Here is a 26,041-nt window from a genome sequence, read left to right on the forward strand (position 1 = left end):
TAATTACACTTATTCGCCGCATATTCATTTTTAAATTTATTTCATAATTTCAAAAGGTACACATGGCCGTGTTTGTCGAAAAAACTCATCGGGATTGGAAAGCTGTGCTATTCTTTGCTGTGGTCGAGGCTATAATACAAAAAATATTATAGTTAAGGAACGCTGTAATTGCAAATTCCATTGGTGTTGCCATGTTAAATGTGAAGTTTGTACAAAGGTACTCGAAGAGCACACGTGTAAATAAAACCATATTTAAAAGTAGTCCATAAAAAAATAAACTATATATTTATTATAATATAGAAAAATATTAAATTTTCCAAAATATTTTATTTGATTAATTTTTATAGACTGGAGTTGAAGGAAAATAAAGAAGGGTAACTAAATTCACATAAACGTATTTTAAACCCAGTCCTGATTAATTTATATATTAAGCTTAAATTCTTCAATGTTAATAGCATTCATTTCATATTACTACGTACATAATTATTAAAAATTAATAAAAACTGATTTTAAAGTATAAATATAGTTAAATGTAAACTAAACATTAAGAGTAGTTTATTAGTATATACATAAGTGGTAGAAATCGGCGGCTATTTTTCATAAAAATACTGTGTAAGACTTTTTCTTGCAATCGAGAATATATTTTCTTTTCTTATGAGTAAATACCATCTTTATTTTTTTTAAGAACGATGAGCTGTATGACGGCAAAAGAGTTTAAAAATGATAATTTTAAATTTTAGCTATCAAACGCATTTTATAAATTTATCGAATAATAAACCTTATTTAAGTCGAGAGACAGTTCAAGAATCGTTTTATTAAAAAATTCAAGTCGATTAGAATTGTGGGATATACAAGTTAACAATGAAACGGTGATCGGAGCCAAGAGCACGAAGACGAACGGCACATGATGTCTTGCAAGAGGTGCCGGTCGTCGGTCTTGATCTGTGCGCGATTGAGTTAGGGTTACGATTAAGCTCTTCCTCTCTTAGGTTAGTCAGTTCGGAGCCAACAGTGAATGAATGAAGGCACCCCTACTAAAGGCACCGTATTTCTTTGCCAATTACCGCAATAGTGATAGCTGGAGCCACGACTCGGCTACCAGCTTACTAGAAGGGGTACAGCGGAGTCATCGTCACTGATCGTGGCCACCTTCTGGTCTCTGGCGCTCAAACGTGGCTTGGAGAAGACTTCCAAAGAGAAGAAGGAAAACTTCCAGAGATCCATGTAAATGAAGCCTTTTTTTATGAATTGCCAGAAAAAATTTAAAGAAAAGATTATATTTAAATTTTGTTATTGCTTACAAAACATTTATTTTTGAAAACAGTGTCGGCATTAAAGTCAAGAAGTTAGAGTAATGTATTTCTTTGTGTGTCGCGGTAATCAGTAAAATCCATTTCACGTCAAATAGTACGGTAAATAGATTAGCGCCAAGATTAGCGCTTAGCTTGGCGAAGGTTCAATATTTTTGAGACTTGATAGCGATTGTATGAGCGACTCAGAGTCTGAGGATTTGGTTGTTCAGCTAAGCAAGTTCCAGCTTTCTATTTTCAAAAACACGAAAGTTTGGTCATTTTTGATCGTTCAGTTATATGGCAGCTATAGGATATAGTCGGCCGATCCTTATGAAATTTGGCATATCGTATTATTTTGCCAAAAATAGCTTTCATGTAAAATTTGAACTCTCTAACTCAAAAAAAAAAGTTACAGCATTTCCGAGCAACCAGTTATATGGCAGGTATAGGATATAGTCGGCCGATCCCGGTCGTTCCGACTTATATACTGCGTGCAAAGTAAAGAAGAGTTGAGAGACTAGTTTGCGTAAAAACAGACAGACGGGCATGGTCTCAGGATGTAGATATCAACTCAGGATGTGATCCTGATCAAGAATATATATACTTTATATGGTTGGATATGTCTCCTTCACTGCATTGCACACTTTTGACCAATATTATAATACCAAGGGTATAAAAGGGATTGGAAAATCCATGTTTTTCCAGGGATCAAGGTCAAAGAACCGCTGTTGATAGTAGTCCGTTAGAGAAGATGGATATAGATCCAACATCGTCTAAATTCCATCAATCAACAAACTTCCAGCGCTCTCAGGGTTTTTCCGAACTGCAGGCACTCGATGCACAGCAACAGATTACACACAAGAGTCCGATGAACTCTCAAAGATTATCAGACTTTAGGCGTTAATGAGTTAATCAACTGTTTGAAAAAGATAAGGGTGGCCAAACCGAGGATTATTATAATCAGGTTACTAGTGAAGCGGTAGATGACATAGAGGGTGAAAAAGAAAGGGCCTATGAAAGTGATGCCGTTCATTTTTTAAGGGGATATTCATGACGCCTAGCCTTTGTTGCACGCAATTCTCGGCCCTAAATGAGCAATTCCTTGCACTTGAAACCCAATTCCTTGGTCTAAATTTGTTAAGCGAATCTCCAAGAAGAAAAATTCCGAACACCAATCTGCCGACTGCCAATTTGTTGGGTACCCCTACATCCCATGCTGTACAAGTCAATGCATGATACAATTATAATGTATCATGAGTCAATGCATTTTCAATACCAAACATTTTACCGTCGCCTACTTGTCTACCTTCTGAAAAAGTTCCAGTACCAAGGGACATTGTGAGCCTTCCAGCAGGGAGTACAAACCTTATGCCTCCTATCATCGTTGGACAACCTACATTCTGCTCCTGCTGTGCTGTCTTCAAGGCCTATGACTGGTGTGGCGCCTGAGGTTACATCTTCTGGACTTACGCTGAGGGCGGTAAGGCCATATTTGTGTCTCGCCTCAATCGGATGCTACTGTTGATGTTGTCAGAAGTCACCTGTTAAACCATCTTAAGGTAGCTCCTAATGTTGGTAGCTGTTTATAAGTTTAACTTTAATAAGCGTTCTATATATTCTTTTAAAACAGTCCTTTTGGATTCCTACCTCGAAAAAGCACTTGGTCATGTAGCCTGGCCTGACACTCAGAATGCAGAAACTGCTTCAAAAAACTGAATACCCAAGTATTTTCCTGGTGCTATCAAAACGTTCGAAGTATTCTGGGTAAATTGAGCCAATTTTTTACAAAGAGTGCGTCTTTTGATTTTGATGCTATCGCGCTTACTGAAACTTGTCTTAATTCCTCTGTCTCTGATTATGAAATTTTTGTTCCTAAGTTCACTGTGTTTCGATTGGATCGTCCATCTTTTGTAGGTGGTGTCCTCATTGCTGTTAATAATAAATACCCTGCTGAACTTATCCCTTTCTCGGATGAGTTCGGAATAGAGTTCATTGCGGTGAAAATTTTAACTGGCTCGTCTCATATTTTCCAGACCTGTACCTAAATTCCTCCCATGGTTGAAGATATTGTATATTTTCACCACCTAGAGGCCATTGGACTATTTCATTGGCCAAGGACTCTGATTTAATCCTAATCATGGGAAATTTCAACCTTCCCCTCATTTCCTAGATCCTGTCTGAGGAGGACCATTCCCTGCTTTCCAGTTGTCATAAAAACTTTATCGATGGCTTGACTGAGTTTGCCCTATTCCAACTTAACCCAATTCATAACATTCATGACAGTGTTCTGGACCTTATATTTTCCAATGCGCCATCCTCTGTGACAGTCATTCGGTCCTCACCGCTATCGCTTCTTGAAGACTTTCACCATCCTACAATATTAGCATCGGTGTTAATTTATGTGCCTCATAATGATGATGGTTTTAATGTTCAATCTCGTTTCAGCTTTAGAAAGACAGATTTTATCGCCCTTCGCAATCATTTGGCTGAAATTGATTCGAATTTTTGTCATCTATAAACACAATGCAACGAAATAATTCACGGTGCGTTGAATAAGTTTGTTCCTGATGTTCCATCATCATTGTCTACAAAACCACCTTGGTTTAATAAACTCCTTTCTCGCCTTAGGAACGGGAAATATAAAGCTTAAAAAACTTTCTTAAGTCAGGATCCTTGTTTCATCAGTCAATCTATGTTTGTATTCGTAACCAGTTTATCATTCTCAACAGTTAACTGTATAAGCTGTAAATTATGAATTGTAAGCTAAACTTTTGTAATGATCCGAGCTCCTTCCATTCTTTTGTTAATACGAAACGTAAATCAAATCTTTTTCCTCCTTCCCTATCATATAAAAATATTTCACCTCAATTTTTATTATCCCTTTAAATTACCACACATAAATAACATTTATTTGTCAAAATTTCGATTTCAGGAAGTGTTTAAAGCTGTTTCAACAATCGATATCTTATTCTCTGCTGGTCCTGATAATGTCCCTAGCTGTTCTCTAAGGCATTGCTCAGATATCCTTTGCTATCCTCTTACTATCTCATTCAATTTGTCCTTGGAGCTTGCATGTCTTCCCAAGCAATGGAATAAATCAGTTATTATTCCGCTTCATAAGAAACTATGCAAACTGATGTGGTATACACGCATTTTAGCAAAGCGTTCGATTCTGTGAACCATCATCTCCTCCTTCATAAGCTGTATCTTATGAGGTTATGTTTTTCTTTTTCAGACCATTTTCTTCATAGACACCTGCAATTAGACCTCAACGAAGTCTTCTTGTGGTGTTCAAACAATCTCCTTTTACTTAACTGCTCAAAGTGTAAGGTTATTCCGTTCCATCGCAGTGTGCCTGACATTTTCTCGTATTCACTTGGGAATAACGTCTTAGTTCGTGTTTCCCTTATTAATGATCTTTTTGACAATACGTTTTTTTTCAATGAACATATATCATTTACAGTCAATAAAGCCAGGGGTGTGCTTGCTTTTATCAAACGTTGGTCAAAAGAATTTGATGATCCTTTCACAACTAAAACTCTATATGTATCTTTGGTTCGTCCTATCTTGGAATGCTGTTCGTGCGTTTGGAGTCCACAATACTTGGTTCATAAAAGAAGGATTGAATCTGCCCAAAAGCAGTGTTTATTCTTTGCATTAAAAGGTTTAATCTGGGATACTGTCACTTGCCTTCCGTCGTATCGTTGCCGGATAAAACTATTAAACCTACCTCCATTAAAAGAGCGCTTTAAAAATTTGTGTTTTCTGTTCCTAATAGATTAACTAGATCCTTCCGACCCCTTTGGTTACCAATTTTATTTATTTATTTCGCCAACGGACAAATCCTTACATGGCTACATAATAACAACTTACAACTAATAAATTAAATGCCTGATTAATTTGCGTTTTAACACACCCTTATCAGAGCCCCACTCAATTCGGAGGCTAGGCGGCAAAGAATTAAAATAAGAAAGGGCCCGCTCAATCGGCTCATTTAAGAGATAATTGGCCCTATGACACTTGACCCAAAAGGGGGAAAAGGTAAGAAGATCCCTTTGAGGAACATTAAAGTTAATGAGTCCCAATAAAAAAGGACAATCAATGTTATCGACGATTAAATTATTCAAAAAAGTTAACGCTGCCAGTTTACGCCGATCCTCCAACGTGCAAACATTTAGAAGAAGGCAACGGCTCTGGTATGAAGGAACAGGATCCTGAAACCTTAGAGGCAGAAGTGCAAATTTAAAAAATTATTTCTGGAGTCGCTCAATTCTGTTGGAACGAACTTTGCAATCCGGGTTCCAAATGATTGAGGCATATTCTAGCCTCGACCGAATGAATGCAGCATAGACGCTGAGGCTCGAGTATGGACTTTTGAACTGGTTCACGTGCCTCTTAACAAAGCCCAGCATAGCATACGCTTTAGGTAAAATATAGTCTAAGTGACCAGAAAATTTAAATTTGCTGTCGAATAAGACACCAAGGTCTAACACCTCTTCTTTAGTTGACAAATTATAATTATTGATGGAATAACCCGTACAGATTTCAAGAGACCGCCTACTGTAACGGGTAAACATACACTTAGATAAGTTTAATGGAAGAAGATTGCGGGAGCACCATGAGTAAACTATGGATATATCCTCCGGTAACAAGTAACTGTCACTAATGCAGCCAATCGCTTTATAGATTTTAAGGTAAGCATGACGAGATGTCAATAATGAAAATGATAAATAGAAGAGGTCCAAGAGAGCTGCCTTGTGGAAGACCAGAGGAGGTGACAAATGGACTTGAGATAGCGTCTCCAATAGTTACATGGCAAGGTCGGTCAGCCAGATAAGACTCGAACAAACTTAATAGGCAGGAATGAATACCTAATTTATATAGTTTGGCCAGAAGGGCAGCATGACACACTTTGTCGAAGGCTTTGGAGAAGTCGGTGTAAATGGCATCAACCTGAAATCGGTTTTCAAAAGCTTCAAAGCAGTGCTTAGAGAAGACCGCTAAATTAGTGGCAGTGGACCTCTCAGGCGAAAACCCATGCTGGCTGGGGGATATAAAATTGCGAGCCAGAAAAGTCAATTTTTTTTAGTTACTATCCGCTCCAGTATCTTAGCGACGTTGCAAATTTTGTCTATAGGTCGATAGTTGGTAACATCGCACCTACTGCCACCTTTGTGAATAGGCGTTATAGAAGGAATCTACCAGAAGAGAGCGAAAAGGAGAACAGCAGCTTAAGGGGAGTAGAAAGAGAAGCGATACTCCTCTTAAGAAAGAATGGGGAGATACCGTCCACGTCAGGTGTGAGCGACTCGGTCAAATGTCTAGTGGCTTCAACTAGGTCACCGTCCAAAACGTCCATGTTACTCACATTAAGAAAAGGCTCAATGCTAAGAAGAGTTTCATGATCACTCCAAGGAACCTTCGGCTCCAAGAAGAGGCAAAGTATTTTGCAAAAAGATCAGAAACGCCCTGATCCGAGTCGGCTGATAATATGGAATGGGGGAAGCAGAAGGCAAAAAACTATAAAACTCAATATTAATTACCAACGGCTTGTGGTGCATATCACAAGGACTTAATGGTACATTGCATAATTCTACTTTACTATTAACCAAATTATTTAAAAATATAAGATCAAGAATTTTGGATAAATCATTAAAAATATTATTTACTTGGGAGAGGCCCAGACTTAAAATATCATCTAAAACTACAATTTCATGACTCTGGTGAACGTTACTAGGTAGCATGCAGGGAGATTCCGGGTCCCAAGACCAGACAATGGAACTCAGGTTGAAATCCCCAGCTACCATCAAGGCGGTAGGGTCCAACGTTCTAGCACAGACACTAGTGATGTTTTCCATATGCGCATGATATATACTAAATGCGCTGTTCGGAGGGATGTATGATGCAATGATGACGAACGGGCCATGGACGCCCTGGATTGAAACCGCAAGCTGATCCAGTAAAGGGTCGGCCACCGGAAGGCGCAGTGGTGTAGCCTGAAGAGATCGACGGATAACGATGATCACACCTCCACCTCGCCCACACTGGGTACTGAATGCATCTCGGTCCTTTCGAAATACATGGTACAAATTAGGCTCGAAGAACTCAGAGGAGCTGAATTTGTCATTGAGCCACGTTTCGACAAGGATGATTACATCAAAATCGCAGGCAGAAGAATTGAGGAAGAAGAATTTCTAGGTCTAATTTTGCTGAACTCGATCCAATTCGCATTATTTGTAAATATTACAACTCATTGTCCCATTTGTTATCCCCTGAACTATCCCTAGATGTAATTAAATCAAAAATTATGGAATCTCTTCTAGCTTAATTATCCTTACTTTTAGTTATAATAATCTAGAAAATCAGATTGTTAATAAATAGTTAATAAATAAAAAACGAAAAGAAAGATCTTCCCTGCTTCCGTTCGTCCAACAAACGGTAGCGGGGGAATCATGAAAGTTTCTAGTAGACACGGGTTTGGGCTGATTCCCGTTGATTTTCCATTCACTTTTAAGTCGCTTCATGGGTTTGATAAAATAGAACACAAATGCCAACTTTATCTGTTTGGTATAGAAAGCCCTTTCTTCTTATTTCACGCACTTAAAACACTTGACGGCATAATTGGCCTGTAATCGCAAGTAGGGGTGACATTTGATCTTAAAAGCAATTCTATCAGATTTAATGAGAGACGTGAGAATCTACACTTTACGAAAATTTTTTTTTAAACATTTGAAGTTAGGGACAATAATTAAATTATTTAAGTGAACCTTGACAATAGGAGTTTGATAAATACAAGTTATGAATCTAATAAGTTAATTTAGTAAACCCAGTGAATGCTTCCTCTTGAGTCTTGTGGTGGTGGTGCTGCTGTCCAGCAAATTGATGGCACATGTGTTGGGATGTCGTGTTAGCCTGTTCTTACGAAAATTGATGATATTGTCGTGCCCCCAACAGTTTTCAGCAGATGATATCCAAATACTCGAGGGCCTTTGCTGACCCAAACAAAAAGTTACCATTCAACACAAATGTAGTAGCGCCTATTTGGACAGAGGATAATGAACCAGTATATTCAAAGCTGTACCCGTTTCCGATGGGTTCTGCTGATTTTTTCAATCAGGAGATCAAAGACCTACTAAAAAATGGCATTATTCGACCATCCCGGTCTCCCCACAATAACTTCATATGGGTTGTAGCAAAGATTATAAAGTACATAGATGGGACCACAGGGCCCAAAACGGTCAACTTTTTTCGTCGAGCTTGTTGGTGAGGGATATCTGTTGGATATCTGTTCAATTAAATATCGGTTGTTTTGAGTACTGCTACCATGCTACCATTGTTGCGCTAATAATAATATTTATTTGTAGTTGTAGTGTAGACGCTAACAGTATGATCTACTGATTTCAACAAGAAAAAAAATATTACATAGGAAAATGTTTGAGAAAAAATCATAAAAGCACAAAAATAATTTTATAAAATTGTAGTTGTAGAAAACTGCTAGATCCCATTTTATTTGATTAAGTTGGTATACATACATTTCAAAATTTATATGTATTTAAATAAATGATGGTTAACGTAATTACACGGCCTAAATAATTCAGTACATGGTAAAATTTGTTAAATTTTTTCTCTTAGGTGGATCGCGGAAACTGTTAGTGATGAAACCTGTTGTTTGTTCTGGACCTTGGAGTGGAGCCTAAAAGTTGTTTAAATTATTCGTGGAAATTTTTCTCTCTTTGCCCTCGCGCCATAAATTCTAAATAAAAGAGTCTCTCTTTAATATGCACCAAATTAAATACTGTTTTAACTTTTTACTATTCAATTCGGTTTTTTTATTTTTGTGACCAAATGAAAAATATCAGTGACCAAACAGTTCTATTCAAAGCTTTTGATTATATTTTGGGATTGAATTTACTACTCTCTAGCAGGCAGATTTATAAAAATATTCCTATACTATTTTTTCATTTATTGAGTGCTTTCAGTAATAAGTTGCTACTTAGAAAAAAGAGTTAGTTTTATGATGAGTTGTAATGATTTTTTAGTTAGATTTAGATTTAGATTTTTTAGTAATGATTTTAAAGTTAATTGTGTTATATACGAGGGTAGGCTGATAAAAAGTCGGCCTTACAAAGAAAATACTTTTTTTTTTAATTTATCTTGTTTATTTCTCAACTCAATCTCTATTTAGACGTATGCACTTGGACCGCCGATCCTTCAGTTTCCCAATACCTTCCATAAAATAGGATTTGTCCAGGTCCTTAAAATAGACATTTGTTTGATTACCTGTTCATTTGAATTTCTTACCCCCAAGTCATTTTTGTAAGTTTGGAAATAAATAATAGTCACAGGGTGCTAAATCTGGAGAATAGGGTGGATTGGGTAGAATTTCGTTGTTAAATTTTTGGAATTCTCACAATTTTGACATGGCGACAACGCTCTTGTGAGGGGGAGCATTGTCCTGATGAAACAAAACTTTTTTCTTCGCCATGTGCCTTTTTTTCTTCAGCTCCGAATCAAATCGTCCCAAGAGATTGGAATAGTATTCTCCCGTAATTGTTCTGCCGTTTTCCAGATAATCCACATGAATTACACCTCGGTCATCCCAGAAAACCGTTGCCATCACCTTGTTGGACGACAAACCGATCTTTGCCTTTTTCGGTGCCGTTTCTCCAGTTGAAATCCATTGCTTTGACTGTTCTTTACTCTCTGGTGTATGGTGATGAATCCAGGTTTCGTCACAAGTCACAAAACGACGAAAAAATGTTTTTTGGGGTTTTGGTTTGGGTTAAGGGCAAACTGTTTGGGCAAACTCTCAAGCGGTTTGCGGTTCCGTTTATTTTCCATTGTGAGCAATCGCGGCACCCATCTTGACGTAAGCTTACTCATGTGTAAAAATTCGTGTAAAATTTCAGCTTGATTCGTGTAAAACGCAGCTTGATTCAGCGATCATCCAATATCATTCCATGGACTTTATCCTCAATTTCTGGTGTTGTCACCTCTCTGAGCCCGGGCGATCACCGTCAAAAATGCTTGTCCGCCCGCGATTAAATTCAGCAGTCCAATATTTTTTTGTTGAAAACGATGGAGCTGAATGCTTATCTAACTCCTTTTTAATATCGTCGTTGGATTTATCTTTTAAAAACAAAAATCTTATGACAGCACGATATTCGATTTTTTTCATGTTGACGACAGTGCAAAAGTTAATGCGCTAAAAGTCACGCCAAAATTACCAGTGTTACCGCCAAACCGCATGAAACTCTCACAATAATCAGCTGATAAAAACACTAATCGAACAAAATATTTACGAATTTAAAAAAAAGGTTTTTCTTTGTAAGGCCGACTTTTTGTCAGCCTTCTTTCGTACTATATATAATTAATTTATTATTGATGAAAATAATGATGCGTTAGGGCGGGATGATAATAAAGGGAAGATAAAAGCGCGGCTCAACGCTTGACAGAGCGGAGCGACCGAAAAAAACGAAGTGAGAACGCGAAATAGCAAGAGACCGACGACAGGATGAAAGACGAGCGTTAGAGCCGAGAGCGTTAACAACGGCCCTACGGCCAGGAGTCACGACATTACGATTAGCTGGTTTCCCCGAGATAGCGATGAGCGGCCTAAAATGAATGACCTCAGCAATGTTATAAACCAGAGTATGGGACATACTTACAAACATAGTTTCCTTGATATGTTATTTTGCCTTGAATTGATAATTAACCTTGCCAATAGCTCGACTTCATAAAGTTCCAGTTTTAGTATGTGTACATGGCTTTTACTTCAATATAGGTAAAGTCTTGAGAGGATACTGATACTGAAATACTACATAAATTCAGGCCCCAAAGGCCTCCATGCTGGCATTGCAGAATACATGGACCTCCACAGAAGCATCAGAAGCAAGAGACAAGCGAGAAAACCACAGCAGCTGTATCTACTGCAACTGTAGCAGATCTCTTTCCATTCTGAGTTCAGCTTCTGCTTCTGCAAGCTTCTGAACTGCTATTCAGGGAAATCTGCTATTTCATTCTCAACAAGGTGGTTTATCGCTCTTACGGCAGGCTTATAATATAATGTAGGCTTCTTTCCGTAGGTCCTGGGGTGAGTCTGGAAGTAGCTGACGAAACAAGCTGACAAAATGAACCCCGTAATCAAGTTCCTTTTTGGACGCCTTCACTTCTGGGTCGACACAATTCTCGAATTCCCCAGACGCAAAAGCACGTTGTATTGTCATTGCATCTCCTCCTCCGCCACACACTACCCACTACGAAAGCTGAATTTGTGCAACGAACAGAAGATGTTAGAAGAGGCTAGCTCAAATAAGCAGATTTAACCTTTGACACCGAGGGAATGTGGGATCAGCGAGAGGAATATATTGCGGTAATTTTTCTGGGAACCAGAATCAAGAAGTGCTTGGCATGTCAACTATCCTCCAGAACGACTTCTGATCAAGATATTAGCAATGGCCAACAACACTATTTCGATGAGATGATCCGTTGCTACAACTGAATTGACTGCAGCAGAGGGGAAAGGAGAATCCAAGCTGCCGCTGGCTGGTAGGAACTTGGATGAAATTCCGCCGTCTTTTGAGCCTGAGCACTAAGCGCGTAGACGGCGTCAATAACTTAAGGATCTCCAATGTACTACATCGTGTTGCGTCCGCCTGGATCTCCTTCCTGTGTAGGGAGGTCATGCTTCTGCAACAACATAAACCCAATGACGCATCTTGCAATTTGGCTCGCGCCGCCCATGCTGGATGTTGGATCTGTAGGCTTTAAAAATTAGGGCAGCTCTCTCGTGTTGGTCTTGGTGAGCCGTTCTAGATTATTATTGTTGTCTCACCGTTCTTCTATATATAATCGTTTAATCTTCTATATATAATCGTCCGAATACTTCGGACTTATAAGAACGGATTTTTTGACAAATTTTGCCGTTACAAAAAACACTCGATAACTTAACAGGTTAACGGTTTTCGGACTATCGTTTTAATAATTTTTCTGCATAAAAATACAGCTGATATTGTCAAACGTTTTATACGCTATTCTCGTCTTGCTATTTACCCGTGCGTACTCGCATTGTGAACTTAAGTGCCGATGAACATAGACATTTAAAGTATGTATCCGTTCTGGGACTCAATAGAATCTATTGTCCCGAGCACGATGACGTTTTACGTCAAAGTGCTGTCGTCATGTTTGAGGATTTGGAGAGGATGCGGTTCTAGGTGACCATAGACATTTAAAGTCTATGGTACCGATGACCATAGATATTTAAAGTATGTATCCGTTCTGGGACTCAATAGAATCTATTGTCCCGAGCACGATGACGTTTTACGTCAAAGTGCTGTCGTCATATTTGAGGATTTGGAGAGGATGCGGTTCTAGGACTCAATGGAATCTGTTGTCTCGAGCAGGATGACTTTTACGTCAAAGCGCTGTCGTCATGTTTAAGGATTTGGAGAAGATGCAGTGTTTATATAAATTGAAGACCACTCCAAATGCAATGTTAACCGTTTGGCTAAGGGAACTGGAAGCGTGGTAGTAACATACGGCAGCAGCCTATTATAAACCACGTCAATGAAATTATAAATTTGGGATCAGTGAGAGGCTCATCAGCTATGGGACTGCGGGTCCAGCTGTCTGACAAGTACAACTTGTGACTTTGCGTCTCCTGCCAAAAAATCCCTGGCTGCGTCGGATCGAGGTTGTGTCGCTTCTGTTCTACTAGCCACAGCCAATATGCTGGCGATGGACCGCTAAGTGTTAAGATAGACACACTTAGGCCGTGTTCGGTCCTGTGGGATAACGTATGTAAATCTACCTTCCCCGTATGAGGGACTCTTGGCTTAGTATTTTCCCCACCCTGAGGCTTCGTTGTAGGGTGAATTCATTCGCCTAGCACGTGTTCCCACTAGCCAGTGTCAAGTTATGACTCTAATAGTCGTGCTGATTCGTGTCCTAGCCATCCTTAATAATTGGAATGTTCTTTGAGATATTGGGCCAGAGTTGGTGGGCTAACTGACAATTAGTTGGCATCTCTAAGCTGGAGTTTGTAAGAGGCTATTATACCAGTCCGTTTCAGGCTTGAGTGGTGTGGTAGTCATGTGAGATGCCTGCGATGTACCTGTGGCCAGAGACTCAGATAAGTCTGATGTCATACAGTAATGCCATCTCGTGGTAATGCCAGTAATGCCAAAAGATGATTTTCAGTCCTCAGTTTTTGAGATACTGGTCGATTCGATAGCCGCTTGGCTGTCGCTGTTGAAAGATTTTAGATACTTTAGTGCTTCCCTTATTGATATCACTTCAGCATGGAAAACGGTGCAGTGATTGGTAGGAGGTGCTGATGCCTAGTTGTTCGAAATATACACCTCCTTCTACTTTTTTTCTAGTTTTGAGCCATCTGTGTAGAAACATAATCAATTGGGCGGGGGGTTTTAGCATCCCATTCGACCGTTTCGGGAATGATGGTGCTGAAAGGAGTTTTTATGTGGTCCTCAGAAGTACAATAGTCTGTCTGTCTTTTACATTAAGTAGAAGAGTGGAGTGCCCGGTGTTGTTCGGATTCCACTGGTGTGTTTCGCTTAGCCTGATTGCCGCCACTATCGCCTGCTCCATTCTAGGCATGCTATGGCAGTGGAGATCCAGCTTACAATTTTTGGGTGTAGGCCAGACTCCCAGGCCATTTTTGCGTGTCTAGTTTGCCAACGCTTGTAGTTTAGCGCTCATGAGGTCACAAAAGGTCTAAGGATATTTTCGTCGTCCACCTACGCCATTTCCTTTCACCTTGCCTCTTCCATGTTACATAGAACCGAGTTGACGGTTATGTTCCATAGGAGAGGGGAAAGAATTCCTTCTTGCGGGGTTCTTCTGCTAACGGCCCTCGAGAGGATTAATGTGCCTAGTGTAGACGTGTCCTGCAAATTAGAAATTGATCAATGAGTCTCACCTAGTGGCCTTCTACCCAAGGGACATCAGGGCGTCAGTTATGGTGCTTGGGAGAACGTTGTTGAAAGCACCTTCTATGTCCACGAACACCACGAGGGCGTATTCATTCTTAGATATTGCTCTATCTATCGTTTTCCATCCTCATCTCTAGGATGAGGATAGAATCTGGGCGTGGGGCAGATTCTGTGGATCTAACCTTTTTGTAAGCATGTTGTGCTTTAGATATGAATGTTGGGCTAAAAGTGGATCTTATATGAATCCTTTCTAGGGTTTTAAGAAGGTAGGATGATAGACTGATTTGCCTAAAGTCTTTTGGGATCGTATGTGATTGCTTGCCCGCTTTGGGTATGAACACAATCCGTGATCTGAGCTGCGGTTGTGGAATTTTACCTAAGGTAATGGATCTTTTAAAGATGTCTGAGAGCCACTTCATGGCAATTACTCCAGCATGTTGGATTTATGTGAGAATTATCCCGCCAGGACCCACATGAAAATCTTAAATCTATCTTAAACTGCTTATCAACGCACTGCACGCTGTCCTTCTATGCGACCTTTTCTTAAGTGCCATGAGCGCACCACTTATGTATTTGTTTAGGCTGCAGGGGATTGGTTTTAGACCATGCTGTTTATCTCGAATTTCTATGGGTCCTATTCCTTGAAACGCTATCTTTGGAACTTGTATCGTGTTCAATGTTTGAAAAATAGCTTTAAAACTGAGAGACTAGTTCGCGTAGAAACAGACAGACAGACGAACATGCTTTTATCAACTCAGGAGGTAATACTGATCAAGAATATATATACAAAATAGGGTCAGAGAGTTCTCCTTCAACACCCTCAACAAGATTTTAAAAAGACAGTTGGAACCAATCTCTAAAAAACAAAGAATTTTAAGAGGAAAAAATTAATAAGAACTTAAAAGCATTTTTAATCATAAAGCCCAACTTAATAATTTAAACTCAAGTTAAGAGTTAACTTAAGTTAACTTTTTGTTTGTGAAGAAGCTACAATTTCAAAGAAGAATTAATTATATATCTTGGAGCTTGATTAGATTCTAGAATTATTAATGGTATCTACAGCTTTACAAAGATAGGTTTAGGCAGGAAACAGGCAGGTTAAGGCCGGCTTAAAGCTTTGCATTGCCCAGTGTAGCGTTTTTTGGTCAAAATCTAGCTTAAAGCTTGGTGGAGGGGCCTTTTCTTTGTTTGAACGTCTGTGTCTAGGACTCGTCCAGGGAAGTGTAAATATAGCAGCATGGTTAGAGATTCTTCAATGGTACTAGTCTATGTGTCGCAAAGTTTAGGAATATTTATACCAGTTATTGTTACTTGGGCTTTGGAAACTTTCTGGCTTTGAGTTTTTAAAAAGTAGAGATGTTTCTATGTATCTGTTGTCGGAGAATGATGATTGACTCAACCTCTAAACCAACCGGCGCGAACCCTGGTCCGGGAGCGTCTCACTCGACGGATCCTAAAGGCTCTTATACAGATAGAAGAAGAGCAGGCTTTATTCTGATGAGGGCGGACCCATCGGCCGAAGCCAACTTGGACCAAGCCGAGATTATTAAGTGGGCAAGGGAGATCCTGTCCGATTCTAAACCGGAAAAGGCCGAACAAACGTGGTGGGTCAGATACTGCTAAGGAGATCGCGCAAAGCGTGAAAAGGCAGAGGTCCACAGAGGGATAAGCCCCCCAGGCTAAGAAGAGGAAGGCCCAGCTACAGCCGTCCAACCGCTCGTTCGCCGAAGTGACGAAGGGAAGAACCCTAATTGGAGTCCTGGACAAGGGCTCCAAGGATGGGCTCATCCCCAAGGACCTTTGGCGATGAGTGTTAAGCGAGTTGCATGGGTGCTTCGTGGAGGAGATGCTGCGAAGCGGAGGACCCCCACCAGAATGCGAAGACGCAGGATAGTACCAGGGTAGCGTTAAGGTAATTGACTGCCAAGACGCGCGATCGGTAGAGACCTACAAGCGTATGGTAACATCGCATGGAGAGGTCTACCCTGGAGCTAACTAGTTGCGGTTGATTGGGAGGAGATCCCAAGCAAACCGAGGACAAGAACCGACCATCTTAACTATGCTTAGGATGTGCAATCCGACGCTTCCCACGGCGGACTGGAGAGTCGCCAAGGTCGAGGAGGCGGTGGGACTGCGGAGGCAGGTCGTCCTCACCCTCAACGAGGAGACCGTACAAGCCCTGGAAAGGTCGGAGCACCGGCTGAAGTACGGATTTGAACACGTGACGGTCCGTATTTACAAATCCGATGCGAAGACCAAACCAGAAGGTATCGGGCTGGAGTCAGAAACGCAAGAGCCAGACTTGGAGGAGCCGACCGAAGAGGGGCACCCGAAAGGAATGTCGGAGGAGGAGGAGGACACCCTGGAAGGGTACACCTCGGAGGAGAACGACTCGGTAGTCGGTATGGAGGAGGACTCTCTGCTGAGCTCCGAGACGGAGGCAGAAGTTACTGTGGTGGAGAATTGTAAGAATATCCCTGAAAATCTTGCAGATAAACCTCCATCACAGTAAAGCGGCGTCAGCTGCCCTCCTACTCCACCTCGCCGAGAGTGGAGCTTATGTGGCCCTCATCCAGGAACCCTGGATCCTTGGAGACAGGATTCTTGGGTTGGGGGCGTCGGAGTATAGGCTCTGCAAAGCCGATACAACAGGTAAAAGGCGAGCCTGCATCCTCGCAAAAAAGAACCTTAACCTCTTTTTGCTACCCAATTTCAGCAATGAAAACCACGTAGCCGCAGCCATAGAGAGCCCAATTGGCCCTCTAAGGGTATGTTCGGCGTATATGGGCCACGACCAGGAGGCCCTCCCACCGCACCCGTTACTCAAACAGCTAGTGGAAGACAGCAAAAAGCACAAGATCGACTTGATCATAGGTTGCGATGCCAACGCCCATCATCATCAGTGGGGAAGCACTGACACGAACGAGAATCGTGAGTCAATCTTCGATTTTATCCTGGGCTCCAATCCAATAGTCAAGAACAGAAGGGAAGTTCTTGACATCACTCTTTACTCTGACTCCCCAGCAGACAAGATTGTTAGATGGGGAGTCCGAGAGAAACACTCTTTCTCGGACCATCGATACATAGAATTAGTGGTCAATTTTGAGAACTTTAATCGACTAACGGTACGCAACCCGAGAAAAGCGAACTGGGAGTTATACAGGAAAAAACTAGAAAGTTCCTTGGGGAAACCTCCAACAAGGAACGTGGCAGTAGGGAAGTCCTGGATGCCATGGTGGACACTATAACAAGTCAAAGAAAGCAACTGGTGGTCGCAAACACTTGCGCCCTTTAACACCAAGGCCCGCAAGGCCTTTAATTTTGCCAGCAAGACAAACTCGGAGACAGCCTGGGAGACGTATAAAGCGAACCTTAGGCAATACAACAAGGACCGAGTTCTGCACGAACATTCAGCAAACCCATTGCGAACGGCTGTGTCTAAATGAGTCCTTCAGACTCCCCGACCACTGTAGTGTGTTCCAAGCAGAAGTAATAGCTATCGGGGAGCACTTAGATCCCCAGCGCTTATTGGCAATCGAGACCCAATCTGTATCTTCTCAGACAGTCAAGCGGCACTCAAAGCACTTGACGGTTTCTCATCCAACTCAAGGTCAGTAAATGACAGTCGCAGATCTCTTAACGAGATGGCAGAGCAGTATGATATCCACCTCATATGGGTGCCCGGACACCCGATGTCCGAAGGGAGCACCCGATGTCCCAGATCTTTCCAAGGATGACAGACAGGAGCCCGTGAGATGCGCTACTAGGAAGCAGTGGCGCATAGCAAGGATGATGCGGGATCGGTTCTGGAAGCGATGGGTGCATGGTACCTGCCGACTGTTGTGCGCAGGAAGAGATGGTGCAAGCACATCGAGCTGATTCATCGAGGAGATCATCTGTGATCCAGCCATACCACGAAGGGAGTGGAAACGAGGCGTCGTGGAAGAGGTGTTCACCGGGAGAGATGTAGTACCTAGTCGAGCGGCAGTGCGGACTAACGATCGAGCCAAGACAATGCGTCCCGATTCGAAGCTAGTTGTCCTGGACGTGGTGAATGCGGCAACTTCACGGGGGTGGGATGTCGCGGAACGGATTAGGGCTATCGATAGTTAGTCAAGTTCAAACTTAGCGCCGATCATCAAAGTCAGTATTATATGAAGTCTGGTATTTTTAGTTTATGTTATTCGGCCTCCCTAGAATCGGGTAAAAGGAAAACGAAATTTAGCGGATCATTTAGACCGATTTGCGCCATCACAGAGAGAGGGAAGAGAAACTGCGGTAGGCTAATTAAGTTAATGTAAGAGTTAACTATCTATTGTAATTCCTTTCAGAATAAAACATATACGCGAACCAAAACGCGCATGCGAACCGTACTCCACATATACGCGAAAAACACCGCACATGCGAACCGTACTCCACATATACGCGAACAACAACGCCCATGCGAACCGTACTTTAAAAACAACGCACATGCGAACCGTACTCCACATATACGCGAACAACAACGCTCATGCGAACCGTACTCCAACGTTTGTCCAACCGTACTATTGTCCAGCGTTTGTTTTAAGGCGTTTTAAGGCGTTGTGGAGCCGAAGTTGATATACCCTTGCAGTTAAAACCGGATATATAACGAAAACATCGGATATAGTTAGCCGATCCTAATGATTACATCATAATAAAACCAATGAATTACAATGAAAAATCTAAAAAAAGTCCCAAGCTCCTATCTTCAAAAATATGAAAGTTGATATTTCTACCAATTCCGATCGTTCAGTTATATGGCGGCTATAGGATATAGTCGGCCGATTCTAATGAAGTACGCGAAGTTTCAAGTCGAAAGCCTTAAAACTGAGAGACAAGTTTGCGAAGAAACAGACAGACGGACATGGTCATGTCAACTCAGGAGGTGATCCTGATCAAGAATATATATACTTTATAGGGTCGGAGAACTCCTTCACGGCGTTGCACACTTTTGGACAAAATTATAATACCCTCTGCAAGAGTATAAAAACTTGCAACTCATCCTGGGTGGAATCGCGCCGAAGAATTCTCTAAAGATAGCTGTCCTCAGCAAAAACCCAGACGAAACGATATGTTTTGCAAAAACCTTCAGTAATGGCCACCTGATGTCATCGGAACCTTAACAGAAAATGCAGCAACTTTGATAACACGTCATTCAATGAATATCCAGGAGTGGTGACTGCAGATCCATCAAAAACAACCCTGAGCTTGGTTGTTGAACTGTTATCCTTTAAAACCCAATGGTGGAGCAGAAAGTACTGACATGTGACGCTTGCATCAGCAGGGACTAGAGACATTTGACCTAACTCAAAATACTCTTTTATGAAGGCAGCATATTGCTCCTTCAATTGAGCTAAATTTGCTCAACACACAGCAGCTCATAAAAATGACTGGCTCCGATAAGAAGATCGATACGCTGTGGACGAAAAAATACAGGATCAACAAAAGAAAGATTGCCGGGAATATTCCAACTGGAGACATCCAAACTGAAGCTATGCTGCAGGTCCGTGATATTGGCGGTGGTGACCGCGTTAACCAAGACAGAGTATTTGGAGCAGTGGGACCGCAGAAGAACATTAATAGAGAATCCCTCTCTCGCAAACCCGAGAGACGCCAATACCAGACACCGCCATGAACGATTTGCTCTTCCGGTGCTGCAGCTGACTAACCATTTGGTAAGTGATCACGTGCACCTGCGGTCCAGAATCCAACAGAGCTCGGCATGGAACAAGGGATCCAGCGACTCTGTGAACAAGAAAGTTCGCGGTAGCAAGCAAAGATATATCCGCTGCGACCTTGAGCAACTAGTGCATTAGCAGTGGACGGCGAAAAGGCTATAGGCTCGGTGAACTAGGCTATGGCTGACGTGGGAGAACCAACCAAAGGCTGACCGCTAGAAAACTGCGATTCCAGAAAATGCAGCAAGCAGTGATGCCTCCTTCCACAACTGCGACAATTAGCAACGAGGCAGTCCGATGTGATGGCCCCTTTTGGAGACACTTCCGAAAAAGCCCGAGCCTGGCATATCCAAGGCGGGTCTCAGGGGGCATTAAGAGAAATCGGGGGCATGCAGACATTACATGGGACCATCCACCGCATAAAGTACAGGCAGAGGGAAGCCAATTAGTAACAATCAAAGATTATCTACTTTTATTTGCTCCTCGATGCCATCCCACCTGAGCGTCCGGAGCAGCCATGGCCACATCCATAGCGTTTTACATCGCTAAAATTCGGCCATCGACTCCAAAGTAGAGATTGCGTCTGAACTTGAGGAGTTTTGACTCTCCCACTTAGCCTACACAGCTGGATCCAACCTTTAAAAAAGAACCTGGACGATGATGCAGCTGGCGATCTGATTTGACGAACCCAAATTCTTTAAGGCTCGCATATGGGCATTGAATTTGTCCAAAAGACTTCGAAGAGCTGCTATTGAGCCACTTTCCAACAGACTGATGCCCAAAATCTCGTTCACATGCGACTAAAATATTAATCGACGGTTGTTAAATTGTTTCACTAATAAATTTAGCGCGACCTCATAATTCTCGTCGGAGACTTCCAATGAACGAACTACTTCGAAAGCGGATTCCCGAAGGCAAGATCGCAGCCTTAGCAGCTTTTCCACTATACTAATACGAGGATTGAAGACGACGATTGTAGAGAAGATCGAGTAAAATTCAGCCCATTCCGAGTATCCACCGCTGAATGTAGGGAGCGGCAGACGAGGCAGCGCTTGAAAACTTTGACTTAACCCTGGGTCAGCCTGCATGGTGGACATTCCGTTGGCAAGGGTGGAGTGGGCAGCTATTCAAGAAGAGCGAAGGTCGTGTAATATGTCTCGCCGTCCAGGGATCCCATCCACTTCAAGGTAATCCCTCTCAGATACAATTCACTTATGCCAACGGTTTGTCCAATCCTCAAAGCACTTCCCACAATCACTTTTCGGTATAGACTTGAGCTCTTCCAGCGATGCAATCTTTATCTCTTCAATCGTTGCAAATCTCCGTCCTTTCATAAGTGTCTTTAGTTTTGGGAACAAGGAAAAGTCACATGGGGCCAAATCCGTTGAATATGGTGGCTGAGGCGTTATTGTGGTGTTTTTTTTTGGCCAAAAACAGCGATGCTCATGCGACGATTCTTTTGGTCAAAATTCAGCAATCAGGTTTTGGCTCTTCATTGGGACGATTGGGCTTTGGTTTCGATAACCATATACTTATGATTGTAGCCTCCGCTACACCAGGAGAACGCAGTGCTTTGCGCGCCAGCGAGTCTGGTTTGGGAGATGGCTACTGACTGTCGCCTCCGCAACACTAGGTTGCCTCCGCAAGACACGCCGTGCATGCACACCAGCGCGAGTTCACGAGTCGGCTTATCCGTGCCTTGCAGGACCACGCCTGTTGGTTGCGATTCAGGAATCTGTGCGGCGGGCGCCACACTTATTCTTTCCTCACTTACTTGCTACCTGCTGTGACCGGGAATGGCCCAACTCGACTCTGATACCCTATAGCTGTCAAGGAACCGACCGACAAAGATCCTTTCTCGTTCTGTCCTTAGCGTCTTTTGGAGCAAACCGTGCTTGGCCTCCTGAGTTGGCCTGTCCTTTCCGTTGCAGGACCACGCCTGTTGGTTGTGAGTCAGGAGTCAGTGTGGCGTGCGCCAGATTTATCCTTTCCTCACTTCCTTGCAAGGCTACCTGCCGGGGCCAGGAACCTGTCCAGCTCGTCTCCTGTCGCCTAGGTCTTTCCAAGGAACTGTCCCAGTACAGATCCTTTCTTGTCTTGTTCCGCTGGCAGGCGGCCGCCGTGCGGCCGTTGCCCCTTTCCTTTCGGCCGTTGACCCCTGCTGTTGCTATGCGATGCGCCGATGGCCTCCTTCGCCTTTCCCGTTGCTCCTTGCTCCATTGCTGCTATTAGTCTTGTCGCACATTCTAAACACGGCTGCGCGGTGTGCTCATGTCCTCACTGTTGCCTCGGGAACCGTTACGTTCCACGTTGACTCCGTCTTCCCACTCGATGATGGAGCTCTGCCCCTCACCGCCCTCACTGCCTTTCCATTCGTCCACTGGTGCTCCGGGAACCGTTCCACGTTGATTCCGACTTCCCACCGGGTGATGAAACCCTGTCTTTCCATTCGTCTACTGCTGCTCCGGGAACCGTTACGTTCCACGTTGATTCCGTCTTCCCACTCTATGATGGAACCCTGCCCCTCCCCGCTCGTATTGGTCCTTGGCCTATTTCCTGCGGCCGCCTAGTGATTGGCCGGTGCTGCTTACGCCCTGTCGCCGCTTTCGCGCCTCCTCGGCCCTCCTTGGCTCCTCGGTTATCTGTCTTAGCGTGTGGGGAGAATAACTCTCCTCACAAATAGTTTTTACCACTTGTAAACAATTTTTTTACTCAGAAAAGTTTCACCGTATGCCACTGTCAATATTTCAAGTGTTTCGGAGCACTTCATTTTTGTTACACAAAATTTAATGCAAATCCTTTGATCCATATTTTTCGATAGCAAAAAATCGCCGAGCACGCAAAACAACTTGTAACCTTTACGCCTCTCACAACCAAACAAAAAAAGGGATTTAATTGAAACTTGGTACATGGTGGTTACTGGCCATGCCACACGTGGACATGTTAAGGAGAGACCCAAACAGATGTTAGGGAAGAGTGTACCAACATAACAAAAAAAAAGTCGATAATTGAATATATGTTGCCCGCGAAATTTGAAATTTGATATTATTGTATATTATAATTTGTTTATAATTATAAACCAGTGGTCGGCACGGCCCTATCCCGCGGGCATAGGAAATCCCTGCCCGAGCTCTGCCACACACACACTGTATAAATGTGTGAAACGTCATGCTCCTAGCCTACTTTCGTTCGTTAGTATTCGTTACTAATACTAATGCGTTAAAATCATGTCAATGTATTGGGGTGCCGACCACTGTTATAAGCAAACGTTTTGCTTATTAGCCACGTATGAAAATTCACAAAACACTGTTTATGAAATGTTTCTTTTACACCACAAGGTCACCAATTTTTGGTCATTGATAGTTTTCAATGCCGGTAAATAAAAAGTCAAAATGTATTCAATTTTAAACGTTAAAAAAATTTTTTTTTTGTTGTATATGAAATTAGTATTTTACAAAGGAAAGCAAATTTAGGGTGCGAGCGCAATAAGATAACGGACGAGAGGGCACCCGCCTTAGATAATAGGCTGAGCGGAGGCTCGCTAGCTTGAGATGCCGAATCAGTTGAAGCCAAGCGGCCGAAAAGGAGTCGGCTTGCGAACAACAGTGCGCACATCATGAATGAATTAAAGATAACAGTTGTTTGCTGCCTGACCGACACATAAATTATAGGTCTGCTTATAGGAAGCAGTATATAAAGTTTGTATACATTTCACATTTTACATTTTAAAAAGTGATTTCAACTCATTGTGTTTCTTGAACTTTTTAATATATCTCTTTAAAAAAAAAAAATAAAAAACAAGAGAAAATGGCTATAGTCGAGTTTCCCAACTATATTATACCCGGTACTCATCTCTTTCACTCTCAATTTAACTAACCTTTAAAATTTAAACTTTAACGGTATGGTTTCTCAGCAACAAATTTGTGTTGCATAATTTTGCGCTTAGGCAAAATAACTACAAGAAACCTACGGCTATACTACCGATTTAGTAGGTAACAGACTAAAAGTCTATATGGTAACACCTCTAAAAATTATCCAATTTGGCAGCTTTTTGATTTGTAGGTGTACATTATTCATTGGAACAGTATAGCAACAACAAATTTTCCAAAAACATTAACGAACTGGCGCTAACACCAGATTTCTGTTTTGGGGAGTGGGCGTGGCAAAATGTTGACACGAATTTGATCTTCGCAGATACCATACGAGTTCAAAATACAAATCGGATCTCTATCTCTTATAGCCTTCGAGATCCACGCGTTCAAAATTTTAGACAGTTTGAATGGGAAATTGTCGAAAAATCGATTGTTGTATGGGAAATTGAATATGTATGGGTATACATCAGAGGTTGGCACGGCCCTATCTCGGGGGCATAGGAAATTTCTCTGCCCGAGCTCTGCCACACACACACAGTATAAATGTGTAAAACGTCATGCTCACAGCCTACTTTCTGCTATTCGTTACTAACACTAATGCGGTAAAATCATATCAATGTATTGGTATACATACCACTGGTATACATATCACGACCACTGGTATACATATATAGAAATGCACTTCTTTTCCTTCTTCTCAAGCGATCGGTCGTGTTTTTTTGTGCGCACTGCGTTTAAGAGAAATTTTTCTGTAAACCGGTGTTTACTCACTTGAATTGTTAAATGGTTCTATTTTTTTAATATAAAAATGGAATTCAAACTTGTCTGCTTAATGAAGTCTTGTAATAAGACAATCTCCTCATCCCAGCCTACCGTCCATTACTGGCTATGTGAAAACGTTGTACAAGCTAAGTGTGCCGGGTTCACTGCCTAAGTTTCGGATGCCATTTCCAATAGGCCTGGTCTTCATTATTGTTGTAATAGTTTTCGCGCTGTCCAATTTAAGAATTGATCACTGGTTTTCGGAAAATCAGTGACGAACTCTACGCGGTTGACACTCAGTTTAGCGGCCTTCAGCTGCTAAAAAAAGTCCCCTAAGCGTAAAAAATCCGCTGTTAATCCGCCCCAGCTTGCTCAGCCGACCATGACGCAGCCGGTCATCGCTCTGGGCCCCCCAAGAGCTAGAACGAAGAACAAGATTCGCCGTCCGAATTTCGCAGTGCAAATGAGCAATTGTCCGATATGTCCTCCGTGGTATCCCTTCAAGTAATACCACAGGTTCTAGTGAATGAAACCCCCGTTAGAGTCACCCAACAGAGAAAACCACAGTCTGAACCACCGATACCGACTGATGCTTCAGTTTTAATATATTTTTTTCTTGGCTGCCCCCTGATACTTAAGAGATTAATATCTCGGCTTATTTCAAAGCCAAAACCAAAGCCGATATAAAGGTAAAAAACTTAACTAAATGTAAATATAAATATCTTCTTTCAAGATTCGTGTGCCCGCGCTGATGCCCACTGACCAAATTCTTCTTCGTCCACAAATTCAAAAACCAGGGACCGTAAATAATGATTATTGTTATTATTTTTATTTTAATCACAAAATAATAATTATTCTCTGATCAAAAAAGAAAAATCAGAAAATAATCATTATTCTCTGAGCGAAAAATTAAAAATCATGAATGATCATTATTTTTGATTTTTATTTTTTTTTCGCTCAAAAATATCACTCAGATCATGGTTTTGCGCTATGTGTTACTTTTTTTTTATATTTGACTGTTCTGGACAGCTCACGGAATAGAAATTTCCGGTCATCTTCGGAACGTAAAGAACATTTTTTAGTGTCAACATGCACTGGCCTGTCTGTATCTTGAGCCTATACCTTCTGCTTGAAGGAAACCAACCATCGGCCAGTCCGGTCTGTTCAGTGCGCTTCTGAAAGTTTGTGAATAGCTCTCTTGCGCAACACATAAAGGTTGTGCTTCTGTGTTGCAGTGAATGCCTTAGTGTCGACTCATTTTTCTACTATTCCTTTTTTTTCGCTCTCCTCCTTTAACTTTTTGGTGAGAACTTCGACCGAAGTCAACTGATCTAGTGCCTCCATAGCGACCACGAAATGTTCAAATTGCTCTGGAAGCCTTGATAGCAAAACGATAGTGCGAAGTTCATCGTTTAGCTCTATTCCAACTCCAGTTAGACCATTCAGAATTTCCACAAATTCACTTA

The 26,041-nt window shown here is 41.9% G+C and overlaps 2 protein-coding genes across 4 annotated transcripts in view; one reads left to right on the forward strand and one right to left on the reverse strand.

Annotated features, from left to right (window-relative positions):
* Positions 1-807, forward strand: part of Wnt5 (Wnt oncogene analog 5) — a 122,902-nt gene extending 122,095 nt beyond the window's left edge. For all 3 annotated transcript variants that reach the window (XM_043211566.2, XM_043211567.2, XM_070277629.1), the window contains one exon: positions 57-807. In XM_043211566.2, the coding sequence (XP_043067501.1) occupies positions 57-244 (188 nt within the window). In that variant the 3' untranslated portion in view covers positions 245-807. The remainder of the gene's footprint in view (positions 1-56) is intronic.
* Positions 808-20,579: 19,772 nt separating this feature from the next.
* On the reverse strand, positions 20,580-21,038 carry LOC138925885 (uncharacterized). Its single transcript, XM_070277479.1, has 2 exons — positions 20,796-21,038; positions 20,580-20,741 (listed from the first exon to the last, which is right to left on the reverse strand). The coding sequence occupies exons 1-2, from the start codon at positions 21,036-21,038 to the stop codon at positions 20,580-20,582; spliced, it is 405 nt and encodes a 134-aa protein (XP_070133580.1).
* Positions 21,039-26,041: the final 5,003 nt, after the last annotated feature.

The sequence above is a fragment of the Drosophila bipectinata genome, chromosome 2L (genome assembly GCF_030179905.1).
Source record: "Drosophila bipectinata strain 14024-0381.07 chromosome 2L, DbipHiC1v2, whole genome shotgun sequence".
NCBI lineage: Eukaryota > Metazoa > Arthropoda > Insecta > Diptera > Drosophilidae > Drosophila > Drosophila bipectinata.